Genomic DNA, 22928 nt, shown 5'->3' with positions numbered 1-22928 from the left:
TCTTGTACGTAGTTATGTCGGTTCGCCTTGAGGCCCATTACCACCCAACCTATAAGACGTTACAGTTGGTTACTAGGTACGAACCTAACGATTTTCGTATTTACGCATTTGGGTGTGCATTCCATGTTCCAAGTTGCGCCGTCGCAACATACCAATATGGGTCCTAAAAAAAGGATGTGTATCTTTTGTCGATCATGATTCTCCTTCACACTAGCTCTCTTTGCATGCTATCTCTTTACCGCTCATTTGTGGGTTGTCACTTTAATGAGACAGTCTTCCCGTCGTTAGGGGGAGATAAGAACGTCAATGTTCCTGTAGAATGGTGTGAATTTGCATGGACGTTATCCACTATGTCTCATCTCGATCCCCGTACCGCATATGTATGATAAGTAAGTGCGATGAATTCTAGCGTTCAGAATGTTGCCCCAGACGCATTCCTCTGATCTAGCTAAAGTGACGAGATCATATACCAACTGCAAACATGCCTACAAGGATAGACGTACTTAACAAACGTTAAGTCAACATCCCTGAAGGGTGTACCGCCCCTGTTGGACGGTTTGGACGCCTCTGTTGGACGGTCTGATACATCGACGGATAGCTAATCAATCTGTCTTGGCTTGGACCATGACAAATCATTCGATTCGTAGGATTCGCGTCCCTGGAAGAGGAAGATATGGCACAACAATGAATCTAAACTCGATCGTTGTCTCAAATCATTTCCATCTCATGAGATTAATCCGGATTTCTCCCGAGACTGAAAGTTCTTAGTCTAGTATACTAGTTTGGATGAGCTAAATGGAATTGAAATGAGATTATCATCGATGATGTTTTCACTTATATGGTAGCTACCGACATAAATGAAAAGTGCCGATATCGAACCGTGTTCCGTTGATTAAGTGACAACGTGGAACTGATTGGACAACCGAAATTACAATCCAGGTCAAATTCCTTACCAAAGTATGTATTGGACCTATCGTTCCTACACTGCCCAAGGTAACTCTATTATGTTACAAGTGGGAAAGGAAGCGTTATGAGATGAATGAAATAATGCAATATGATGCACACCTTACGACGCAAGGTTTCCCTCAAACGACTTGTGATTGATAACATCATTATGAAATATGGTTAGTGTTTTCTCCATGGGGATATAGATACGGAGATTTATATGTAAGTTCTCGAAGAATTACATTGACTGTTTCAAATAGTTCCAAAACCACGGAACACCCTCTTAACTTGTTTGCGGCGTTCATTTACAATCTAACGGATGTGGTATACTCGTCTACGTGATTATTTGATCAGTCAGGGATATGAATTATGCCCTTGCGTGTTAAACTATGAAGTCTTATTCCAAATTGCTAGAGTTCCAGTTTATGTTGTTGACACAAATCTCATTAAGACTCCGGAAGAGCTTGAGAAAACTACCTCGCATTTGAAGATGGAATTTGAGATGAAGGATCTTGGGAAAACTCGTTTATGAATTGACCTGAAGTTCAAGTGTTGTTCTGACAGTATTCTGGTCTACCAGTTGAACTACACCCTGAATGTGTTACCTTTAAGTATACCTATGATCGTCCATATGTTATATGCAAATGAGACTCTTGAAGAGGTTATGGAATATGAAATTCCATATCTAAGCTCAACTTTGCGCTTCGTTTTACTTAGCTCATTGTATTTAGACATGACATCTCCTTCGTTGTTGACCTTGGTAAAGATGCAGCACCGCGCCTACAAGCATCCACTGAATTGGTATTAAAGACGTACCCTAAAGGTACTACATGGGTAAATCCTAATGCATCTCGAGCGGATCTAATCCCCCTGATCCTCGGAATGATGCTTGCCTTGTTATTATGCTGAAGCAGGTTACTTATCAAACTTGCACAAGGCAAAATCCCCGAATAGTTATGTCTTTACCTTTAGGGATATCGCAATATCTTGGAGGTCCACGATACGACTTTAGTTACGAAATCTTTGAATCGTTCTAAGACTCACCTCACTTCACTACGCCACAAGTGAGACATGGTTAGAAGTTCTTGTTGAGCATATTCGAAGTATGTTGTATCTTCATCCATCATTGAGTCCTAACAACGATCCATAAAGACTATGCCGCATGTATCCATCCGACCAAGACATGATACATCAACAAAGTCAACATCAAGACATATTGCATCTACATCACATCAACAAAGCATCAAGAGATTGAAGTCATGCAAGCCGATCCCAGACAACCTTGACGACCTCTACACGATGTCACTGCCGAAGTCAACCTTCCAAAAGCTTTTCCGAGGAATTGGTATGCCTAACTATTCATATGCAATGCTTGTAGTTCTCATTTGGAAGTTATGTCAAACTCAGGGAGAGTATCTAGAAGTATACTCACTTAATCTTAATGTACTGTTTTTCCCTACGATTAGGAGCATTTTTCCTACTAGATTTTTGCTCCCTAACTAGGTTTTAACGAGGCACCCATCCTGGGCTGATCATACCCTTGTGAGCTCTTCTACTTACATCTAAAAGACGTATAGTTTTACTTAATGCAACTTCTCACGTTTCTCCTTAGACTATGGGTTTTTCCCCACCTTGGGTTTTACCATAGCGAGGTTTTGTGAGTTTTACTTTTTATGCATTCTTCATTTGGTTTGAGACTCGCATTCGCTCATTGTGCTGACGACTTCATCAATTGTACTTACTTCATCGCTGAAGATCTGATGCGCCATTTACTTGAGTATTTACACACTCAAGGGGGAGTGTTGCAGTCCTATTAGATTAGGAATGTGATTGTGTAAATCCTAGTATATCTTTGAATATCTCTTATATTCCTATTAGGAGTAGATTACCTATTAAATGTTGTGATCCTAAAGGGTAAGGAATTAACCTTCCCTACTACTATAAATAAAGGCACAATGGGGTGGAATAACAGACACTCACAATTACACATCTCTCTTCTTCTTCTTCTTCTCTATGCCGCACTCTCTCCCTCTCGCTATGACCTCCATAATTGTTCAGTAAATTATGCCTACAACATTACCTATATTTTTTCCGATATGTAAATTATTGTACATGCAAATATAGGTAAGTTCACGTACAAATGTTGATGCATTAATATTGTACATGTAAAACTAGGCAATCCTTAGTCAAATGCAGGTAAATAATTTAGCATACCGGTAAAGTAGTGAATTTACAGTTTCAATCCCAGGCTTGGAAAATCCAATCATGTGATTGAGGGGAATGTTAACAGTATTCATCCTTTAATCCTATGGTTAGTTAGACAATTGTTATTAATCTGTGAGCTAAAAGTTAGCTTAGTTTGTAAGCAATGTAGTTTGGATATATATCCTTGTAGATAACTACCTTGTAATCATTCTGAAATCATTATTAAAAAGATCCACTTTCTTTGTCTAAACCTCTTTCTCTCAATCTCTCTTTCTTTTTCTTGCTTGAATATCTTTCTCCGCAAGATACCTTCATCTATGTTTACATGGTATCAATCGACGGAAAAGCTTAACAACTTGACGGTTCATCAATCTTGAATCTTCTACTTCTGCCCTCATTCTCTGATCTTCTCTTGACGAATTCTTCTTCATTTCTAGGGTTCTTGATCCATGTTTCTGTGTGGTTCTTCGGATCTTGATTTATGCATATCAGGTGTTTGTGAATATTCTTCTGAGAGCTCCAAAATGGACTATATCTACCACTTTTCTAGTCCCAAATAGAGCCATTTACAGAGGATGCTCTTAGTATAAAAAATATCGTTTGTTAAAAAAATAAAAAAATAAAAAAAACAAATACAATGGATTTTGGAGTATTTAATTGTGCAATGCGCCGCACGTCGTTCTTAGACAACACTTCACGTTTAAGCAAATACATAAGCCACAACCCAAATTAAATTTCCAATCTGGGAAGCTCACAAGTGGATCCAATATGGACATGGACTTTAAAAGATATATGACATAACATATCTTGAAAAGATTTCTTTACATTAATTTGTCAATGATTTGCTTCTTACTTGAATAAGAAATATGACTTTAGCTCTTGATATTTATTGGCGAGATATTAAACCCCCTTAAAAGTGGAACTTTTCATCATCTTATGTTTTTTGGCCCAATTTTTTATATGTTGGTGCAGGAATTATACCAAAAACATGAGGTGATGAAAACTTCATGGAAAGTCTACAGAGAGTCATACTTTTAAGAGTCTCATTAGCATTTCTCTATTTATTTATTTATTTATTTATTATTGTATAAATCCTAACATCTTTTATTTGGATAAAGCCCAATGACTAGGCTTTACATACGCAAATTTATTAATTATAGTTGACTTCACAAATTTTTCATTTGTGGATGGTCAAGAGCGTCTCCAAATAAAATGTCAAAAAGTAGTTTACTAAGATTGTGGTGATGATTTATCATCCCATTTTGCATTTATTTATAGTGCAGAGAGAGAGAGAGTCATTGCTCTTCAAGTAAAACAATTACAACTAGAAAATTATTGAAAAGATCTCATAGGATCCTACACATAATTTACTAAGATTTACATAATCACACTCCTAATGAATTTAGAAATCCAACACACATATTTAGTGGAATTTATTGTAAAATTCTATTGAATTGGCATGTGCAAGTATATTAACCGGTGGGGATGGGATTTTCAGTTTTTTCCTTTTTATTGATCTAATTTCTAATATGTTTTTTCTTTTCAACATCTAATTTTTAGTATGTCGTTGCTGCCTATATTTTTTTGTGAAAATTAATTTACCTATATTTTTTCCGATATGTAAATTATTGTACATGCAAATATAGGTAAGTTCACGTACAAATGTTGATGCATTAATATTGTACATGTAAAACTAGGCAATCCTTAGTCAAATGCAGGTAAATAATTTAACATACTGGTAAAGTAGTGAATTTACAAAATATAGACCAATTATTTTACATGTATGTAATTTTATTTTATTTTTCGAAATGCTTAGCCGTTGACAAAGTAAATTTTATTGTGTCTTCATTTGAAGCGGATGCACAATTGATGCATTGTTGAACTCTTAGAAGGAGTCCCACAAAATAATGTAATCTTCACGAAATTGAGACGCCTAGAGTCCAATACCATGAAAGGAGAAGGAAATGGGGTTATGAAATCCGTGATGAAATCGACGACAATAGGGAACCGTTTGGCGTCAAGGAAGTCATCGCAGTCCAGTTCCCTTTTTCTTCATTCGGTCTATCATCCATTGTTGGAGAAGACAATGAGCCAGGAAGAAATCAGGTGCGTCCAACAGCTTTGAAGCATGAGTTGTATGATTTTTGGCATTTTACATTGATAAGTGGTTCACTTACAAGTACAAGGAAATACCAGTAGACCATAGTACAAGTAGAAATAGAATCCAAATTTAAGCAACACACAAACTATGCATAATTTGGAAACTGTATTTCGATATATAGAGAAAGATTAGTGTTGGCAGTTTACACAAACCAGTTATTGTTAATTTTGTTTCTCTTGTGACAATTGCACAAGGGTACACCGAGACTGCTCTTCACAGGCCAGCGCCATCATCCCCCATTGCTCTGGCTTTATTGTGTGCAACAACGCCTTGTTCTGCGTATGCGATACCACAATTGCTAGAGGAAGCTTTCAATTTTCCATTTTCCCTTGAAATCTTTCCTCTGCTAAAGTAATGTTCCTGTCCTTACATGGCCTCGAATAGGACTCGATGCTCTAACAGTTCTGATAAAACGCTCCTCATTTTATCAACTGAAACCGGTTTTAGTATGACTCCGTCCATACCAACCCTCATGCAGTTCTCCTTTGTCATCTTGTCTATGCTTCCGGTAAGTGCTACTAATACAGGCCGTTCATGACGTTTTGTGAACTTTTCATGTATACGAACAGCAACTTCATAGCCATCTATACCTGGCATGCACACATCCACGAACACCACCTTGTGCTCTTGCGAAATAACATGCAAGAACTCATGAATTGAGCTCACAGTTGTTACATCACATCCTAGGTGCACAAGAAGTCCCTTTGTCACTGACCTGCTGACCCTGAACGATTAAAAGAACGGGTAAAAACAGACAACACAAATGACAACATTAGCCTATTTTAAAAACTAAATATTGCTGGAGGGAACAACGCATCAAAAAATTACGAGTAAGAAAGCTGGCTAGTTACTGACCCATTATCATCCATAACAAGGACTTTCAACCCTGGAAAGTTTGTTTGAACATGATTTGCTTGCAGCTTGGGTGCAAAAGGCTGCTTAAACTCATTTGAACGCTCTGGAAATCCGAGTTTCACAATGAAAGTGGCTGTGCATCCCTTGCCAAGACCTTCACTTTCAATCCAAATATGCCCTTCCATAAGATTTACAAATCTGATCACATCATACAAAACAAAATTGCATTACAGTTGCATATAAATATATCTCCTAGTAATATTGATTCAAACCTTCACAAAACTTGAATGCTAAAAAAAGGTGTAATACTTATACAACCTCAATGCACACTTTTCTTTTTCTTTCTTTTCGGGAAGACAACAAATTCAGTCCCTGTAGTTTGTCACTTTTCACTATGGTCCCAATAGTTTCATTTTTGCAATGCGGTTTTGTTAGTGCTAGCAATAAAATACGTATCAGATATTCTAATGATTACGAGGACAGAATCTGCACATGCAACACACATGCGAGATTATAATGGTAATTTTGTGTGCATGTTTAAAACTTTAGAGCTCAGTGATAGTCCACCATGCTATTACATATAACTACACTAGAGATTTAGGGATTTGGATGTAGTGAATTGACGATCAGAATAAAACTTTATAAACTACAAAGACCATAATTATAATTCACCCTTTATCTATTGTCGTCTAGTCGGACTTTCAGAACTAAATCAAGCAGAATATGGCAAAACACAAAAATAAGTACCTCTTACAAATTGCAAGGCCAAGCCCACTACCACCAGAATTTTGAGAAGCAGAAGTCTGAGTTTGAGCGAATTTGGTAAATAGATTTGGGATATCCTGAGGATTGATTCCCAATCCTGAATCTTTGACCTACGCCAGAAAAAGAGTATGTAAAACAGTATACTAACTTCAAATGAACAGAATGTTCTTCCAAAAGAAAGACAGATTCAATCAAGTATTTGAAGAAACAAACCTGTACACGCAGATAAAAGTGATTATCACTCTGTACTGGAAAGAAATCAGGAGCCCGGAAATCTCGTAAAGATTCTGATTTTGCAACATAAGCTGTGATTGAGATGCTCCCTTCTTTTGAGAACTTCACAGCATTCCCAACAACATTTAGAATAATTTGCATAAGACGCTTTTCATCACCTATGGCATACACTGGCAAATCTGTAGCTATATTCAAAGCAACCGACAACTTTTTGACAGATGCAACAGGCTTAATTAAATTATGAACCTGCAACGGAAAAAAAAAAAAAAAAAAAACAAAACTCTCTTATTGATACAAACTGCTACAGAATCAATGGAAACCATGCTCCAACGAAATCCAAAATAATTCTTTAAGTGGCCGGAACACATAACCATACCTCTCTGAATATGGAATGGAGGTTAAAAGTTGCTATGTCAAGTTGAAGGCTGCCATCTTCGAGCCTTGAAAGATCCAAAACATCATTTATAAGGGTAGCCAATAGGTTGCTGCTCTTTAATATCGTTTCAACCATGAGGCGCTGTTCAGGTGTCAGCTCAGTTTCCTGCAGCAAAGAAGAAAGAGCAATAATTGCATGCATGGGAGTTCTCATTTCATGGTTCATAACAGCCAAGAAATCATTGCGAGCACGAATTGCAGTTTCCGCTTCTCTTCTGGCCAGATCAAGCGCAATATTCTGCTCCATAAGGAGATCCCTTGCCCTCATTGACTCTTCTAATATTGCAGCATGTGACAGAGCAACTGCAACCTGTTTAAACGAATCAACAATAAGAACAAATAAATGAACGCTTCTTTACATTATAACTTATAAGCAATGGTATATTATTACAGAAAGCAAGAAACAGGTAAAGAACATCTTTAGATAGGCAATCTGCTCTTTTTATTTTAGTGCCCTTAGGTTTTGCAAAAATCGCACTTTACTACACTTCTTTTTTTCATCTCACTTTCATACCTAAAGTTTGATTTTTCTGCCACTTTCATACTTTTGTTAGTCATTCTTTTAACTCATTCATTAACTAATGATGAGGCAGTTGTGGCCTACCAAAAATGTGCTAAGTGGAGTTCAAATTAATTAAATATTAATTAGTTATAAAAAGATATGAAAAAATGACTCCAACTCCAGCCCCACTCCATTTCTTTGAAATCCCTCCCTCCCTCTCTCTCTCCTCCAAGCCCTCCATCTCCACTTTCTCAGGTACTCCCGCCTTGTGCCGTCAAGGCCATCTGTGACTGGTGGTTGTGTTATCTGCAAAAAGTGTCAAAGCCAAGCCGATTCACAATGCACGGTGGCTGACCACGAATCCAATTTAACCCAAGTTACGACCCACGACATCACCTGGCCCAAGAAACATGCCCGACACCCTTTATTTGTCAGATCTGTGAAGTTTTTAGCTCCCATTACATCTGTTTTACCAGCGATTGCTTTAATGGCCAAGGAAATCCCAGGTAAGGCTATGCATGATGATGACCCTAGAGGCTTGATTCGGGTCTGCAAGTTTGGTCTGCACTTGGTTCCAACTGAAATTCATTACAACTTGGCATAAGTGAGTTTATGAGGCAATCCCTGGGACTGAGAACTGCAACAAACAGTCAAAACCACCCAGATTCAGATCTAAAAAATTGAGCCTCTGGGGATAATGGGAAGAAAATATTGGGCTCTTCAGCAACAATCTAGTGAGAAGGGGAATTTACACAGAGAAATCCAGAAAGAAGAAGGGTTATGTGAAGATTGGGAAGAATGGAGGTATGGGTGCACTGGTGGAGTGGCATTGGCTGTGGTAGGAATCGAACAGAGGAAGGGGAACAGAAGGGAGAGTTTTCTTTTCTTTTTCTTTTTTTTTCTTTTTTCTTTTTTAACTTTTATCAACAGATCAAATTTTAATATTTATTCAATTTGTCACTCCACGTGGCAAATTTGGTGCGGTTTTTACTATGCCCCATCATCAATTAACAGAAAGATTAACAAAAGTATGAAGGTGGCAGAAAAGTCAAACTTTAGATATCAAAGTGTGACGAAAAAAAAGTAAGTGTAGTAATGTGCAATTTTTGCGAAACTTAAGGGTAGGGAAGTGGAAATTACCCTTTTATTTATTCTCTCCTTTGTAAGATGTTTTTCTGTTTAATTACCCTTTCTATATGCCAAGTAATACAGCATTCAGAAAAAAAAATGCATTTCAACTCCGAGGATCAATCAAATACAACTCATATAATAGGTTCCTGAGATTTGATATAACTTCACACTAAACAAAGGGTTATTGTAAAAGGTTAGATAGAACATAAAACATCGGGAAAAGAATGAACCTTTCCATAAACAAACATTTTTTCATGTGACATCATAGGTACTTAAACATCTTCAAATGTGAATCAGAGGCAGAGCAACAGAAAAAAACTGTATTTTAAAATTCCGTTTAGGGATTTGGATGTGGATAGATTTATTACCATTTTCATAAAGATTGTACTTAAAAAGATACAGGTTGTGGTTTTTTACCTGATCAGCAACTACTTCAACCAATTCTAACTCGTGAACGTGCCATTGCCTTGCACTGTCTGAGGGAAGCATCAAGACCATCAAAGCATAGCGTTTTGTTGAGAGCTCTGGCCAGTCATTAATTTGGAAGTTAGAGAGATGTAAAAGGGGCACACGAACTGCAACAACTTCCCCAGGAATGTGCTTTCCTGCAAGTTGCCTCAGTCGTGCCACTGGAGAATTAGGTGATATTTTTACTGCACAGTTGCTACTAAATACTTGATTGACCACAGGAAGATGAATGGGCACAGTATATCCTACTGGATTCTGTTGACGGAGTGTATAGGATAGTTGAAGCTCTAACCCAGTACGCGTTGGCATCCACAAGGCACACTCTTCCAATGCCAGAGTTCTACCTAACTCGACAAGTGTAGTTTTAAGTATAGTATGTCTATCAAGAGTGCTTCTAATTTCATGGGTCAACATCCTGACATGTCGACCTGTTTCCTCCTGTGTTCGAATAAGGCCCATTTCTCTATCAAGCTCTGCAGCCTTGTTCTTCAAGAATAGTTCTCTAGTTTTAACACTCAATAAATCAGGTATAATATGTACAAGCATAAGGGCAGTTGCACATGACACCACCGCTGTTAAAACCTTAGCCGTGGTCATTACTATGGCCACAGTTCTTGAATGCATGTTGAACGTCCATAAGTTGATAAGATGAGTCGCCCCACACAGTACAATGAAAGCACCAAACTGTACGAGGACCCATCTGTATGGAAACACAGCAGATTTCTTGACAAAGTAGATCAACTCCAGAGGGATGGAGAAATAAGCAAGTGCAATAAAGAAATCCGAAATGTACTGATATTTCATCAGCAATTCATCCGCCGGCCATTGTGGCTCAATACAGTTGCATGCCTCCATGATCATTGAGCCACTTAAACGAATATTACTTGGTCTGTTACATGCCTACAACATATTAACCGTCAAAACTGAAGCTACTAAACAAAAAAAATTGAAAGGAAAAACAGCACTAAAACTAACCACCCTGTAGCAATAATTTCAAAAGAAATTTCTATAGGACATTAACAATATAACAAGTGAGCATTATGCAGATGCAAACTAGGCAGCATTGAACTTTCAACTTTTGATTGTTTAAGGCAAAGCAATTTCTATGAAAAAAAATTCAATTAAACAACACGGAAATTTCTGTCTAGAACTCATGCCCAATAACTCAACCCTTTTCAAAATTCAACCGAACACGATAATAGACAAAAACAAAGAATGAAATTCTACCATAATCCGTGATCATTAAAAATAAATACATAATCACAACTAGAAAACCACATTTATGATTAATCCCTTGGGATCCAGTGACCTAAAGAAAGAGCAAGGATCCTGCCACACATTCATCAATTGACTACCAATCCATAAATCCCTAATTCTCAACTCTGTGATTCCAAAAACTCCAAATGAATCGCTCTTCTCAATCTTCAAGAAATTTTAAACTTTAATCTGCAAACCCAAGATCACAATCTGCCCAAATGCACTAAAGTTCTAAGATTTCAGCTCAATGAAAGTGAAAACCCACCTGAGAAGTGAGAAATGAACACAGAAAGCGAGGGGGTGGACTGACGATTGACTGTCGGAGAAACACCGGCCCTCCGGGACGGCAGGTCAAGTCGGAGCCGTCGAACTGAAATCGCAAGCAAACACAGTGCGACGATCCAGCGCAGGAGAGGAGACGTCGGGCTGACTAGGGTTTTGAAAATTGGGGATGGAGACATCCATTATACATTGATGTAATTCACTGTCGCGCAGATGACACAAAAACGCCGCGTTTTAGTATTATTGCAATTTATTGAATTTCCAAAATAAGAGGATGGGCGGTTTTGATATATTAAATTTAGTCAACTTAAAATCTGAACCGCTCGTTTTTTGGCGGGTAAGAGGCTTGAAGCCGTTAACTAATTTCTGTGTCACGTCGTATGAGACCTCTATCTTCTCAGCGCTCTGCATCTCCATAACCTCACCGAAAAAAGCGCGGCAACTCCGTGCTCTCCTCCTTACCACCACCGCCGTAGGCTCGCGCTCACCGTCCTTTCACGAGCCTGCTGCTGGAATTTTATACAGTTGAGGGTTTGGCTATTTTATTCAACCCCAAGTTGTTAAATTTGTATTCTTGAGTGATTTTTGTCTTCCGACTGCTCTACTTGGATGTACCTTCAGGGATTTGGAATCAATGAAGAAATTTTTTAGCGAGCGGGATGCTTAACGAAGATAATGTACTGGTCGCTTCGAGTTCTATGAGTTTGGGGCACTTGAAGAATGACGAAACCATCGGAAAGTGTTTCACTCCATCTTATAAAAGGATGTTGTTCTCTGGACTGAGATAATCATAGGTTTTATCGAGAATGGCTGATGGGGACAAGTTCATTAATGTAATGTTCCAGGAGTTTTGAGTGCTTGAAGCTATTTTCTGAGATAGAAAAACATGGTCTGAAACCAGACCAAGTAACATTTTATCTATGCAGTGAGCCTGCAACCATGCTTTGGTTGAAGAACAAAGGATAACGGTATCACACCTGGGCCTAAGCACTACCCTTGCATGGTTAGTTTGTTTGGATGCTGCAGAGGAAGTTTAATGGAAATAATCTTGGACTGTGGAGAGCGTTACTAAGCTCATGCATCAGAGCAGGTTTTCAGTTTAGACTCACAAGATAATGCAACTAACATCTTGTCGAACCTCTATGATGCTGCAGGAAAATGCGATAGTGCTGTCGAAATGAAGAGAAAGATTAGAGTAATGAAGTCGAAAAAGGATCCTGGACTAAACGGGACTAAATCAGAGCAAGAGGTAGCTGAACCACTGCACTGCATTCACGGAGGCGTGGTAACATCACAAACCGATGAATTTGATGAACCGATTTGATACTACATAATAAGTTATAGAATCATGAAGGATCACCACTTGGATTCAACACCACTTATTCCTTTTGTTCAGTTTTAGAATTGATACAAAAAATTTCCTGCTGTCGGAGTAAAAAGTACTGAAATACATTTAAACATTACGAGGATTAACATGGTGCAAACTGCAAATACAAAGGCCAAAGTTTAAAACTTCCAGCAAATTCACGGAGTAACACGACGTTTACACTCATGATGGCCAAATTTATTCTCCTAACAACTGGCCTAAAATGTAGCTCGCTGACATATTTCAAGCAAACTTTTGTGCAATCTCCATAAGTGAATTGGATAGTTCTTGAGGCTTCGAAAACATTGGCATATGATCGGCACCCTTAATCTCCACCACATTTTTAACCCCGCTGTTTGCAATCATCCATCGTTGAAATTCCTCAGATTTTATCAAATCTTTGTCACAAACCACATAAACTCGTGTAACTGACCCGTATCCCTCATTCGAGAATTTCTTCATCTTAGCCATTTCTTCACGAAATAATGAACTCTTCCTTACTAAACTCTTGGCAAGTTCCAGATCCTTTGAACACACACAACGTAGTTACATCAGTTCAGGAAATATATATAAATACATGGACTACAAGCTTAATACAAATACTAATACATCGATTTTCATGATATAATTGCAGTTCTCTTTGTGTGCTTGTGAGAGCAAGATACCTCGATTGGGCTGAGTTGATAGAGTCTCTCTTGTAAGAACTTGGGACCTAATAATATCGATGTCAAGGGTTGCTCGGCGCTTCCAAATTTCTCAAAGCGAGTGTCCAACCATGAGTCTGCCGGTAATTTTTCCATTAACTTTTCACACAGAACAAAACAATTTTCAAATTAACTTTGCTTGCTGTTAAAATTTCTAATAGATTAAAGAACATGCAGATACCTGATCTATAATATAAGAGGGCTGGTGAGTTGTGTCGGGCAGAAGCGCAGTCAAGAAAACGGCAGCAGAAATTTTATGTGGGAACTTTTCCATGGCAAGGGACAAGTTCAGGCCTCCGAGACTATGTCCTACGAGGATCACCTTTTCTTCCGGACCGAGCGATTCTATCAACTCTAACAAAGGCTCAGAGTACTCAGTCAGTGAGTGAACATCTTGTATCGCCTTCATGTTGGTGCCCGAAGCTGCGAGGTTAAGCGCCGTGACTCTGTGACCACCGGACTCGAGCTTCGGTTTTATCTTGTACCAGCACCAAGCGCCATGACCTGCGCCGTGTACTAGAACAAAATGCGCCTTCTGTTCTCCGCTGGATCCTGCCATTTCATCTGTTGGGTATAAACTACCACTCTACTACTGCATATCAAGATGGCTAAAGGATGCACTTACATTTCAGTGTCACGGTGATTGGACCACGTGTCCGTGCCGATTCAAACATAAAAACTTTGAGAAATTTTTAAAGTAACCAGTGTTCGATCTAGTATTTTTCATAAAATAAGTGGAGAGACATAAAATATATATATATATATGTTGTAAAATCGACGATATGTGTGCAGTGGAATATAAAGTAAATAAGACACAATATTTACGAGGTTCGGCAAGTGTGCCTACGTCCTCAGGGCAGCAGTAGTACTTTCTTTCATTATGTGAAATAATAGGAGTACAAAGATAACTCTCACTATTTTATCTCTTCTCTCTAACCCAGCTCACTGGTATTTTATTATGTATCTCTCTTCTTTCTCTTCCTCCTCTCCTCTCTCTTCTTTTCTTTCTCTTTCTTCTTTCCTCTTTCTTTCTTCCGTTTATTGTCTATCTATTCATCTTCCTTCATTTGCTCCTTTGTTTTATTGGTAAAGTTAGTGGTAGACAAAACTTTGTAGGATGAGTGGCCATCCACGTTAAATAGCTTATGAATTACAACATTGCCTTTTGGATGGCCACAAGTCTTCGATTTACTGTCTTATTAGAATTTTGATCAGTTTTGAATGCTTTCCCTGATGAGTATCTCCCCCTGATTTCGAATTCTTTATTCTAGCTTATTACTAAATTGATGTAATTTGAGACCACGCATGACAGCTGGAGTGTCAGCTTCTGAAGGTAGTTCACAGGCACTCAAAATTTTAATGGGTCGCAAGTATTAGTCAAATACATTCATGACTAGCTTCATAGAGATATGTATTTATGAGAGATATGAAGATGAAACAATGAATTCTTACTTCCTTGATCGTTGCAGAGCCAATCTATTTCCATATGTAAATACAAATCCAATTTAAGAGCGATTTGTATGCAGGCTAGAGAGGTATTTAAATTTTGCTTGCCCACTAAGACCATGGCTATTAGTGAGTTCTTTGGAATAGAACAAGCACATGTCTATAATTTTCTGGAGATATCAATAAATAAACTTTATATCATTTCAATACCCATTTGTTGGTATTATGATCCACAGAAAGTGTAACACCTGATTCAATGTATTGTGCTAAATACAGTTAGGTACATACTTCACTAAGATATGATACTTCTGGACCAAACATCAATTCATCATTTCCCTCATGAGGATGAATGATTTTTCTTAGTGTCTATGTATTAATTAACCACTTGAGTGTTCAACTCATGATCTTCAACCCATATGGTTCTTTAATACCATAAACATCATGGATAACACTTGTGTTGGCATATTGTTCGATTTGTAACTCGAGACAATATTCATTTCAACACTTTATAATCTTTCTAGACTCTTCAGGAGTCTCATTCTAATATTATTAACTCTTGCAAAAAAAAATAGCATGTTGCAACAATATCATAATGAAAGTACTCATTAAGGCAATTTATATCATTAATTGGTATTGAGTACATAATTTATGCTTTACCTTTTCAGGGCTTTCTTCAAGCAATTTGAATCCTTCAGGAATTTTCTACACTTCGTGACACATTCTCCTTTGGAATTTATACAGAGCAACTTGCTTCCATGTATACTTGAGGGATCTACTTATGGAGATATGCTTTAGTCATTTCATAAGGCTTCGTGTAATATATAATTCTTCATTTAAATGAACAAATTTCATAATAGGAAATCATGTTTACAGGAGTATATCACAGTTTCAGGTTTCAACTAAGAACATCGTGTCATATCATTTGAGTGTAGTTCACTGTATTACAAATGCTAATATGTAACCTTTTGGGTTCAACATCATTTGGCGATTTGTACAACAGGTCCATTTTTTTCACGTTCTTAATAAATTGTAATAGAATTGTCTTTCTCCATTTTTGGCCAATAATTTTTCTTTTTAGTCAACGAATAAAAGAACGTGACTCAATATCAAAACAACTCTTTGATGAATTTAGTAACTACTGTAAAACTAAAATTAATATTGGTAATCATCAATTCGTGATCCCATAATTCTTAAGTGCATGCGCATGCATATTTATAATCATTTCATTACTTTGGATATCCTTGCCTCTTCAGGGGCTTTATATTGTCTCTTCTAGGACAGTCATCTCTTATTAGATGAATTGTTTGAGAATTTTCGATCATAATCTCCTCTTGACTATCGAGAAACACCGACCGTCTAGAATGGCAGGTCAATTCAGCGCCGTCGAACTGAAATTGCAAGCAAACACAGTGCGACGATCCAGCGCAGGAGAGAAGACATCGGGCTGACTAGGGTTTTGAAAATTGGGGATGGAGACATCCATTACACATTGATATAATTCACTGTCGCGCAGATGACCCGAAAACGCTGCGTTTTGGTATTATTCCAATTTATTGAATTTTCAAAATAAGAGGATGGGGGGTTTTGATATATTAAATTTAGTCAACTTAAAATCTGAACCGATTATTTTTTGGCGGGTTAGAGGCTTGAAGCCGTTAACTAATTTCTATGCCACCATTGTATGAGACCTTTATCTTCGCAACGCTCTGCATCTCCATAACCTCACCGAAACAAGCGCGGCAACTCTGTGCTCTCCTCCTTACCAACACCGCCGTCGGCTCTCGCTCACCGTCCTTTCACTAGCCTGCTGTAGGAATTTTATACAGTTGAGGATTTGGCTATTTGATTCAATCCCCAAGTTGTTAAATTTGGATTCTTGAGTGATTTTTGTCTTCAGAGTCTCAGACTGCTTTACTTGGGATGTACCTGCAGGGAATTGGAATCAACGAAGACATTTTTTAGCAAGCGGGATGGTTAATGAAGAAGATCTACTGGTGGCTTCGAATTCTATGCGTTTGGGGCACTTGAAGAATGACGAAACCATCGAAAAGTGTTTCACTCCATCTTATAAAAGGATGTTGTTCTCTGGACTGAGATGATCATGGATTATTTCGGGAATGGCTGACGGGGACAAGTTCGTTTATGTAATGTTCCAGGAGTTTTGAGTGCTTGAAGTTATTTTCTGAGATAGAAAAACATGGTCTGAAACCAGACCAAGGGCTGGTTTGGTATTACTGTGCTTTGAAAAAAAGCTGTTGTGAGAATATGCGGCTGTGCTGTGAGAATAAGCGGCTGTGAAATAAAGTAGCATAGTGTTTGGTAAACTTTTTTGTAAAAGTGCTTTTAGAAAAAAAAGCTGTATGATAGTGTTTGGTAAACTTTTATGTAAAACAACTGTAACTGTGTGAAATAACAAAAAAAAGGTATAATACTCTAATAATTTAGTTTTCTTAACAAATAAAAGTGAATTACTAAATATACTTTATTTTTAGAAGAAAAATATTTATAAACTTTATCTTAAATATTAATTAGTATGACAAACTACTTCAATTGAAATATTTTAGACTGAATAGCTAGGATTCATTAGTACAATATTGTTAATGTACTTGAAAGTAGTCTAATTAGATGCATTTATCAAACTTGTTGCTATTCAAACAATTTTCAAAAACAGTCCAGCTTTACAAACAATTTTCACCGTTTAATTTCTTAGAAGCAATATTAGAACCAATCTTCACCATTCATTTTTCAAAACCGCTCAATCTTCACATTTCATTTTTCAAACTACGTCTTCCCGGACTATTGAAACCCAAAAAGTTCCAAAAATTACGAAACAATGGCATACGAAAGAGATGTATTTGAAGATCCAAAAACTTTTAATTTGGCATGAATATTTCTAATGAACGAAAAACTTGACATGAGTGCATCATATAATTGTAACATGGGGAAGGTCGAAAACAAAACTCAAAAATTCTCTAGATTTTCTTCATTTTATCTTTAGTCGGAGAAATCTTTAACCTCATCTAATAAGGTAAAACAATTATTACAACAAAACTGTAGAAAGGGAAGAGTCCAACATTGGAGTCGGCTCACAAGAAGAAAATGTTGCCTTCTAAACATATGACTAGGCAGCGCGAGTAACAGCTACATGTATTGCCTCCGTAAGATGAGGGACGGTCCTTGAGCTCAGACCCGCCATGCTAATCCTTGGCATGCAAGGATTCAAAAAGTTGAAGACGCATGCTGATGATACGATCAGCCATTTCCTTCAACTCAATTGTCCACTCATTGAACAAATCCCTGACCACAGAAGAATTAAGTGATAAGATCATTAGAAATCAAATATGGAAGGAAAAACTATTTCTGGGTTGGAGTTCAATAACTAGCTGATGATACATCAAGTCAATTATTGTCATTTTGCACATATATGAACAAGATTCAAAGAGTACCTATCCTTGAGGATGGTCGCTACAATAGATGCACCATGAATGGGTGGGTTCAAGTACATAGGCCTGATCACAAGCTTCAGTTGGCTCTCAACCTTGCTTGCAACATCAGCATTCTTGCAGACCTATGTTCAAGTAGAATTTTCAACAACCAATATAATCAAGAACAATTTAAGATGTATGGCAAGTATGGAGTTTTTTCGTATTAAATTTTAGTGGGATGCATCAAAATAAGGTAACTCGCAACTGAAAGTTATGGAATGAGTCTTACAATGAGCAATAAGGCACTCTACACCATCAGCAGCAAACCTACGAACAGACTATGCATCTCCATCCAAACTTCCACTAGCAAAACCCTACAAATACAAGAAAACAGTTCATCATGAGAAGTTGGAATAACATGATGTTAAACAGAAAGAAGAAACTAAAGTGTAGAGAAATTGGAACTCTACACGTGGTCTACCTGATAAGCACTGTCGAAGAAAGGTAATTTCTCTTTATCTCACAAGCTGTCTTATCTGCTCCCACTGCTCAAGAATTGGATCAACACCGGTGGGGTTATGAGCACATACATGGAGAAGTACAATTGCTCTGGCGGGGGCAGAACTGAGATCTTCTAAGAGGCATGTTAACGAAATGAAAAGAGTATTAAAACAGAATGAAGAATAGACATGTTATAAGGCCTTCTGCCATTTAACGTCAATAATGTTAGCTTTTTAAATTAATAGCAAAATCAATTTACTGACAACGATATAGCTTACATGTTATTAACGAGCAGCTGTTCGGCTTTTCTCACCACATTCAGAACAAGTGGTTTTCCCTCCTGTCATTCCATGAACACAAAGGCGGTTAAGAAATTAACAAATTCGCAAACGAAGATAACAAAACTAGTGCCACTACCTTTGAAATAAAAATCCTTCAGTTACGAAGACGTGCATAATTTTGACAATGAAACAAACATCAGCTTGAGTCGGCACGCTCGAGTCCCATACATTAGAGAACATACATTTCGCTAACAATACATACTAAAGCTTTGTAATCATGTTAAATTCGGTCCAAAACAGACTCACCTCGGTTCGAAAACCAAAAAGGATTTTACGCACGAACGATCAAAATATAGATAGACATTCAAATCACCATTTAAGATATACTGTAGTAGCTACAACAGTGACATATACTTATTGGGTGCTGGGGTTGAGGAAAAAGATGCAATCTAAGCTTGGCCATCACCATTTAAGATAGACACATTTGTTCGCAGTAAACCAACAACACACACAGACCATAATAGACACATTTGGCAAAAGTGTAATCCTCACTATAATGGTGATCTGTTAGACAACTACCAAACCAAGTTTGCAGGACAATTCAGAAACTCTCCATTTTTTATAGTGAGGATTACACTTTTGCCAATTGTATTTGTATGCGATCCCAACTACAAATACGACTACGTACAAATATATATAAGCGATCCCTGGTACACTATATACGACTACGTACAAATATATACCATCATAAAGAAAACATGATTAATTTTCCAACTTTCAGGAGAAAATCAATATGCATATATACAAGTAAAAGTATGGTTTTACCTTTTTAATTGCAAAGGCAGGTGAGGCAATACAACAACAACAAAAAAGTATCAGCGGGGAATTGATCAAACCAGTTAACTGAAGTAGCAACATGCAAATTCAATGTCAATACAAACATATAATTAGCAGCCAATTCAACAATTAACAAGCACCATTGTCATCCATAGTGGATAAGCTACCAAGATCAACCAGAGACAAACTGAATTCCCAACCTTTCCCTCCATTTCTCTCACTTGCTTTTTACAAGTCTCAGATCCAAATGGTATCTCACCCCCAAACACACCATCCCAGAAACCCCCCAAACCCACCCCAACTCACTCAGATTACCAAATCCCAGCTCACAAATCTCACCCTAACAACAAACCCACCATTACCCACTTCCCCAAATCACAAAAATCACCCACTCCCACTCTACCAAATCAAAACCCTAAGATCTCACCAACAAAAAACAACCAACAATTAAAAAAATCACAGATTTGCAACAATTCCATTCGCTTTCTCTGCTACCCTTTTCGCCAAACCTCCCATTTTGCTCCCTCTCCCTCTCCTCTCAGCATTTGCGTGGGATTCTTATTTCTTAATAGTTATCTCTCTCTCTCTCTTTGTTTTTTATTTTTTTTTTCTTTTTCTAATTTCGCTTTTTTTGAGTGAGGCGTGTGCACATACCCTCCATCCCCGGTTGTTTTTATAGACACCCATACTCATCCCTTTGCTCTTCCCACCCCTCCATCCCCAGTTGTTTTTCCCGACACCCATCCCCAAATTGAAAAATCCAAACAAATAAATAACAATTTTTTACAAGAGCAGCTTACAAAGGGAACCTGGAGAAACCTGGAGAACGAGAGAACGAGAGAACGAGAGAGATCGCTGGTTTTTGGAATGAGAGAATGAGAGAACGAGATAGTGGTCTGGGTTTGGGTATGCGAGAGCTGAAGGCGAGAGGGAAAGGAGGGCAATTTTGGGTTATTGAAAAATTCATTAAACGTCCACTATTCACCTGTGTTTTCTAAAATAAGCTGTTTTTGGAAGCTGCTATTTGCAGCTTCAGGACTCCTTCAGGTTTTGGGCTTCTTTTCACCCCCAACTTTGAAAGAAAGCTGTTTTTGAAAGTTTACCAAACACCAAAACCCCTACCAGCTTTTTTTCATCCTAGCTTTTTTTTTAAGCACCTCAATCCCAAACTGCACCCAAGTAACATTTTATCTATGCAGTGAGCCTGCAAAACATGCTTGGTTGAAGAATGAAGGATAACGGTATCACACCTGGGCCTAAGCACTACCCTTGCATGGTTACTTTGTTTGGATACTCCAGAGGAACTTTTGATCAGTTAACCATTTAATGGAAATAATCTTGGATTGTGGAGAGCGTTACTAAGCTCGTGCAGCAGAGCGGGTTTTAAGTTTAGACTCACAAGATAATGCAACTAACATCTCGTCGAACCTCTATGATGCTGTAGGAAAATGGGATAGTGCTGTCGAAATGAAGAGAAAGATTAGAGTAATGAAGTCGAAAAAGGATCCCGGACTAAACGGGACTAAATCAGAGCAAGAGGTAGCTGAACCACTGCACTGCATTCACAGAAGCGTGGTAAGATCACAAACCGATGAATTTGATGAACCGATTTGATACTATATTATAAGTTTTAGAATCATGAAGCATCACCACTTGGATTCAACACCACTTATTTCAGCTTTAGAATTGATACAAACTCTTTCCTGCTGTCTGAGTAAAAAGTGACTGAAATACATTTAAACATTACGAGGATTAACATGATGCAAACTGCAAATACAAAGGCCAGGTTTATAACTTTCAGCAAATTCACGGAGTAACACGACGTTTACACTCATGATGGCCAAATTTATTCTCCCAACAACTGGCCTAAAATGTAGCTCGCTGACATATTTCAAGCATACTTTTGTGCAATCTCCATAAGTGTATTGGATAGTTCTTGAGGCTTCGAAAACATTGGCATATGATCGGCACCCTTAATCTCCACCACATTTTTAACCCCGCTGTTTGCAATCATCCATCGTTGAAATTCCTCAGATACTATCAAATCTTTGTCACAAACCACATAAACTCGTGTAACTGACCCGTATCCCTCATTCGAGAATTTCTTCATCTTAGCCATTTCTTCACGAAATAATGAACTCTTCCTAAATGGGGGTAAGGCTAGCCGACATTCACCTCTCCCAGACCCTGCGTAAAGCGGGAGCCTTGTGCACTGGGTACGACCTTTTTAGCCATTTCTTCACGAAATAATGAACTCTTCCTTACTAAACTCTTGGCAAGTTCCAGATCCTTTGAACACACACAACGTAGTTACATCAGTTCAGGAAATATATACAAATACATGGACTACAAGCTTAATACAAATACTAATACATCGATTTTCATGATATAATTGCAGTTCATTTTGTGAGCTTGTGAGAGCAAGATACCTCGATCGGGCTGAGTTGATAGAGGTTCTCTTGTAAGAACTTGGGACCAAAGAACATCAATGTCAAGGGTTGTTCGGCGCTTCCAAATTTCTCAAAGTGAGTGTCCAACCATGAGTCTGCCGGAAATTTTTCCATGAACTTTTCACACAGAAGAAAACAATTTTCAATTTAACTTTGCTTTCTGTTAAAAATTTCTAATAGATTAAAGAACATTCAGATACCTGATCTATAATATAAGAGGGCTGGTGAGTTGTGTCGGGCAGAAACGCAGTCAAGAAAACGGCAGCAGAAATTTTGTGTGGGAACTTTTCCATGGCAAGGGACAAGTTCAAGCCTCCGACACTGTGTCCTACGAGGATCACCTTTTCTTCCGGACCGAGCGATTCTATCAACTCTAACAAAGGCTCAGAGTACTCAATCGGTGAGTGAACATCTTGAATCGCCTTCATGTTGATGCCGGAAGCTGCGAGGTTAAGCGCCGTGACTCTGTGACCACCGGACTCGAGCTTCGGTTTGATCTTGTACCAGCACCAAGCCCCATGACCTGCGCCGTGTACTAGAACAAAATGCGCCTTCTGTTCTCCGTTGGATCCTGCCATTTCATCTGTTGGGTATGAACTACCATTCTACAACTGCATATAAAGATGGCCAAGGCATGCACTAGCATTTCAATGTCACAGTGACAGGACGACGTGTCTG

The 22928-nt window shown here is 38.0% G+C and overlaps 2 protein-coding genes and 1 pseudogene across 6 annotated transcripts; all 3 read right to left on the bottom strand.

The window, feature by feature from the left end:
- Window positions 1-5399: 5399 nt before the first annotated feature.
- LOC126613918 (ethylene receptor-like) lies at window positions 5400-11434 on the bottom strand. 2 transcript variants are annotated; one of them, XM_050281532.1, is made up of 7 exons: window positions 11224-11434; window positions 9651-10601; window positions 7542-7910; window positions 7145-7411; window positions 6914-7041; window positions 6167-6364; window positions 5400-6035 (listed from the first exon to the last, which is right to left on the bottom strand). In XM_050281532.1, exons 2-7 carry the CDS (start codon window positions 10560-10562, stop codon window positions 5678-5680), a joined length of 2232 nt encoding a protein of 743 aa, XP_050137489.1. In that variant the 5' UTR covers window positions 10563-10601; window positions 11224-11434; the 3' UTR covers window positions 5400-5677. The 2 variants fall into 2 exon arrangements, with proteins under 2 accessions (XP_050137489.1, XP_050137490.1); XM_050281533.1 differs by having other exon boundaries at window positions 9651-10590.
- Window positions 11435-12657: 1223 nt separating this feature from the next.
- Window positions 12658-22928, bottom strand: LOC126584106 (salicylic acid-binding protein 2-like). 4 transcript variants are annotated; one of them, XR_007609996.1, is made up of 5 exons: window positions 22451-22928; window positions 22230-22367; window positions 22021-22089; window positions 21596-21904; window positions 12658-12752 (listed from the first exon to the last, which is right to left on the bottom strand). XR_007609996.1 is itself a non-coding variant. In XM_050248592.1 (4 exons), the coding sequence occupies exons 1-4, from the start codon at window positions 22826-22828 to the stop codon at window positions 21692-21694; spliced, it is 798 nt and encodes a 265-aa protein (XP_050104549.1). In that variant the 5' UTR covers window positions 22829-22928; the 3' UTR covers window positions 21454-21691. The 4 variants fall into 4 exon arrangements, 3 of the variants coding, with proteins under 3 accessions (XP_050104544.1, XP_050104535.1, XP_050104549.1); XM_050248592.1 differs by lacking the exon at window positions 12658-12752 and having other exon boundaries at window positions 21454-21904; XM_050248587.1 differs by lacking the exons at window positions 21596-21904; window positions 22021-22089; window positions 22230-22367 and adding an exon at window positions 13272-13409 and having other exon boundaries at window positions 12658-13131; window positions 22451-22909.
- LOC126587329 (aspartate aminotransferase, cytoplasmic-like) lies at window positions 17708-18819 on the bottom strand (annotated as a pseudogene).

Source organism: Malus sylvestris, chromosome 2 (genome assembly GCF_916048215.2).
Source record: "Malus sylvestris chromosome 2, drMalSylv7.2, whole genome shotgun sequence".
Lineage (NCBI taxonomy): Eukaryota > Viridiplantae > Streptophyta > Magnoliopsida > Rosales > Rosaceae > Malus > Malus sylvestris.
This window is presented reverse-complemented; position numbering and strand designations above follow the sequence as displayed.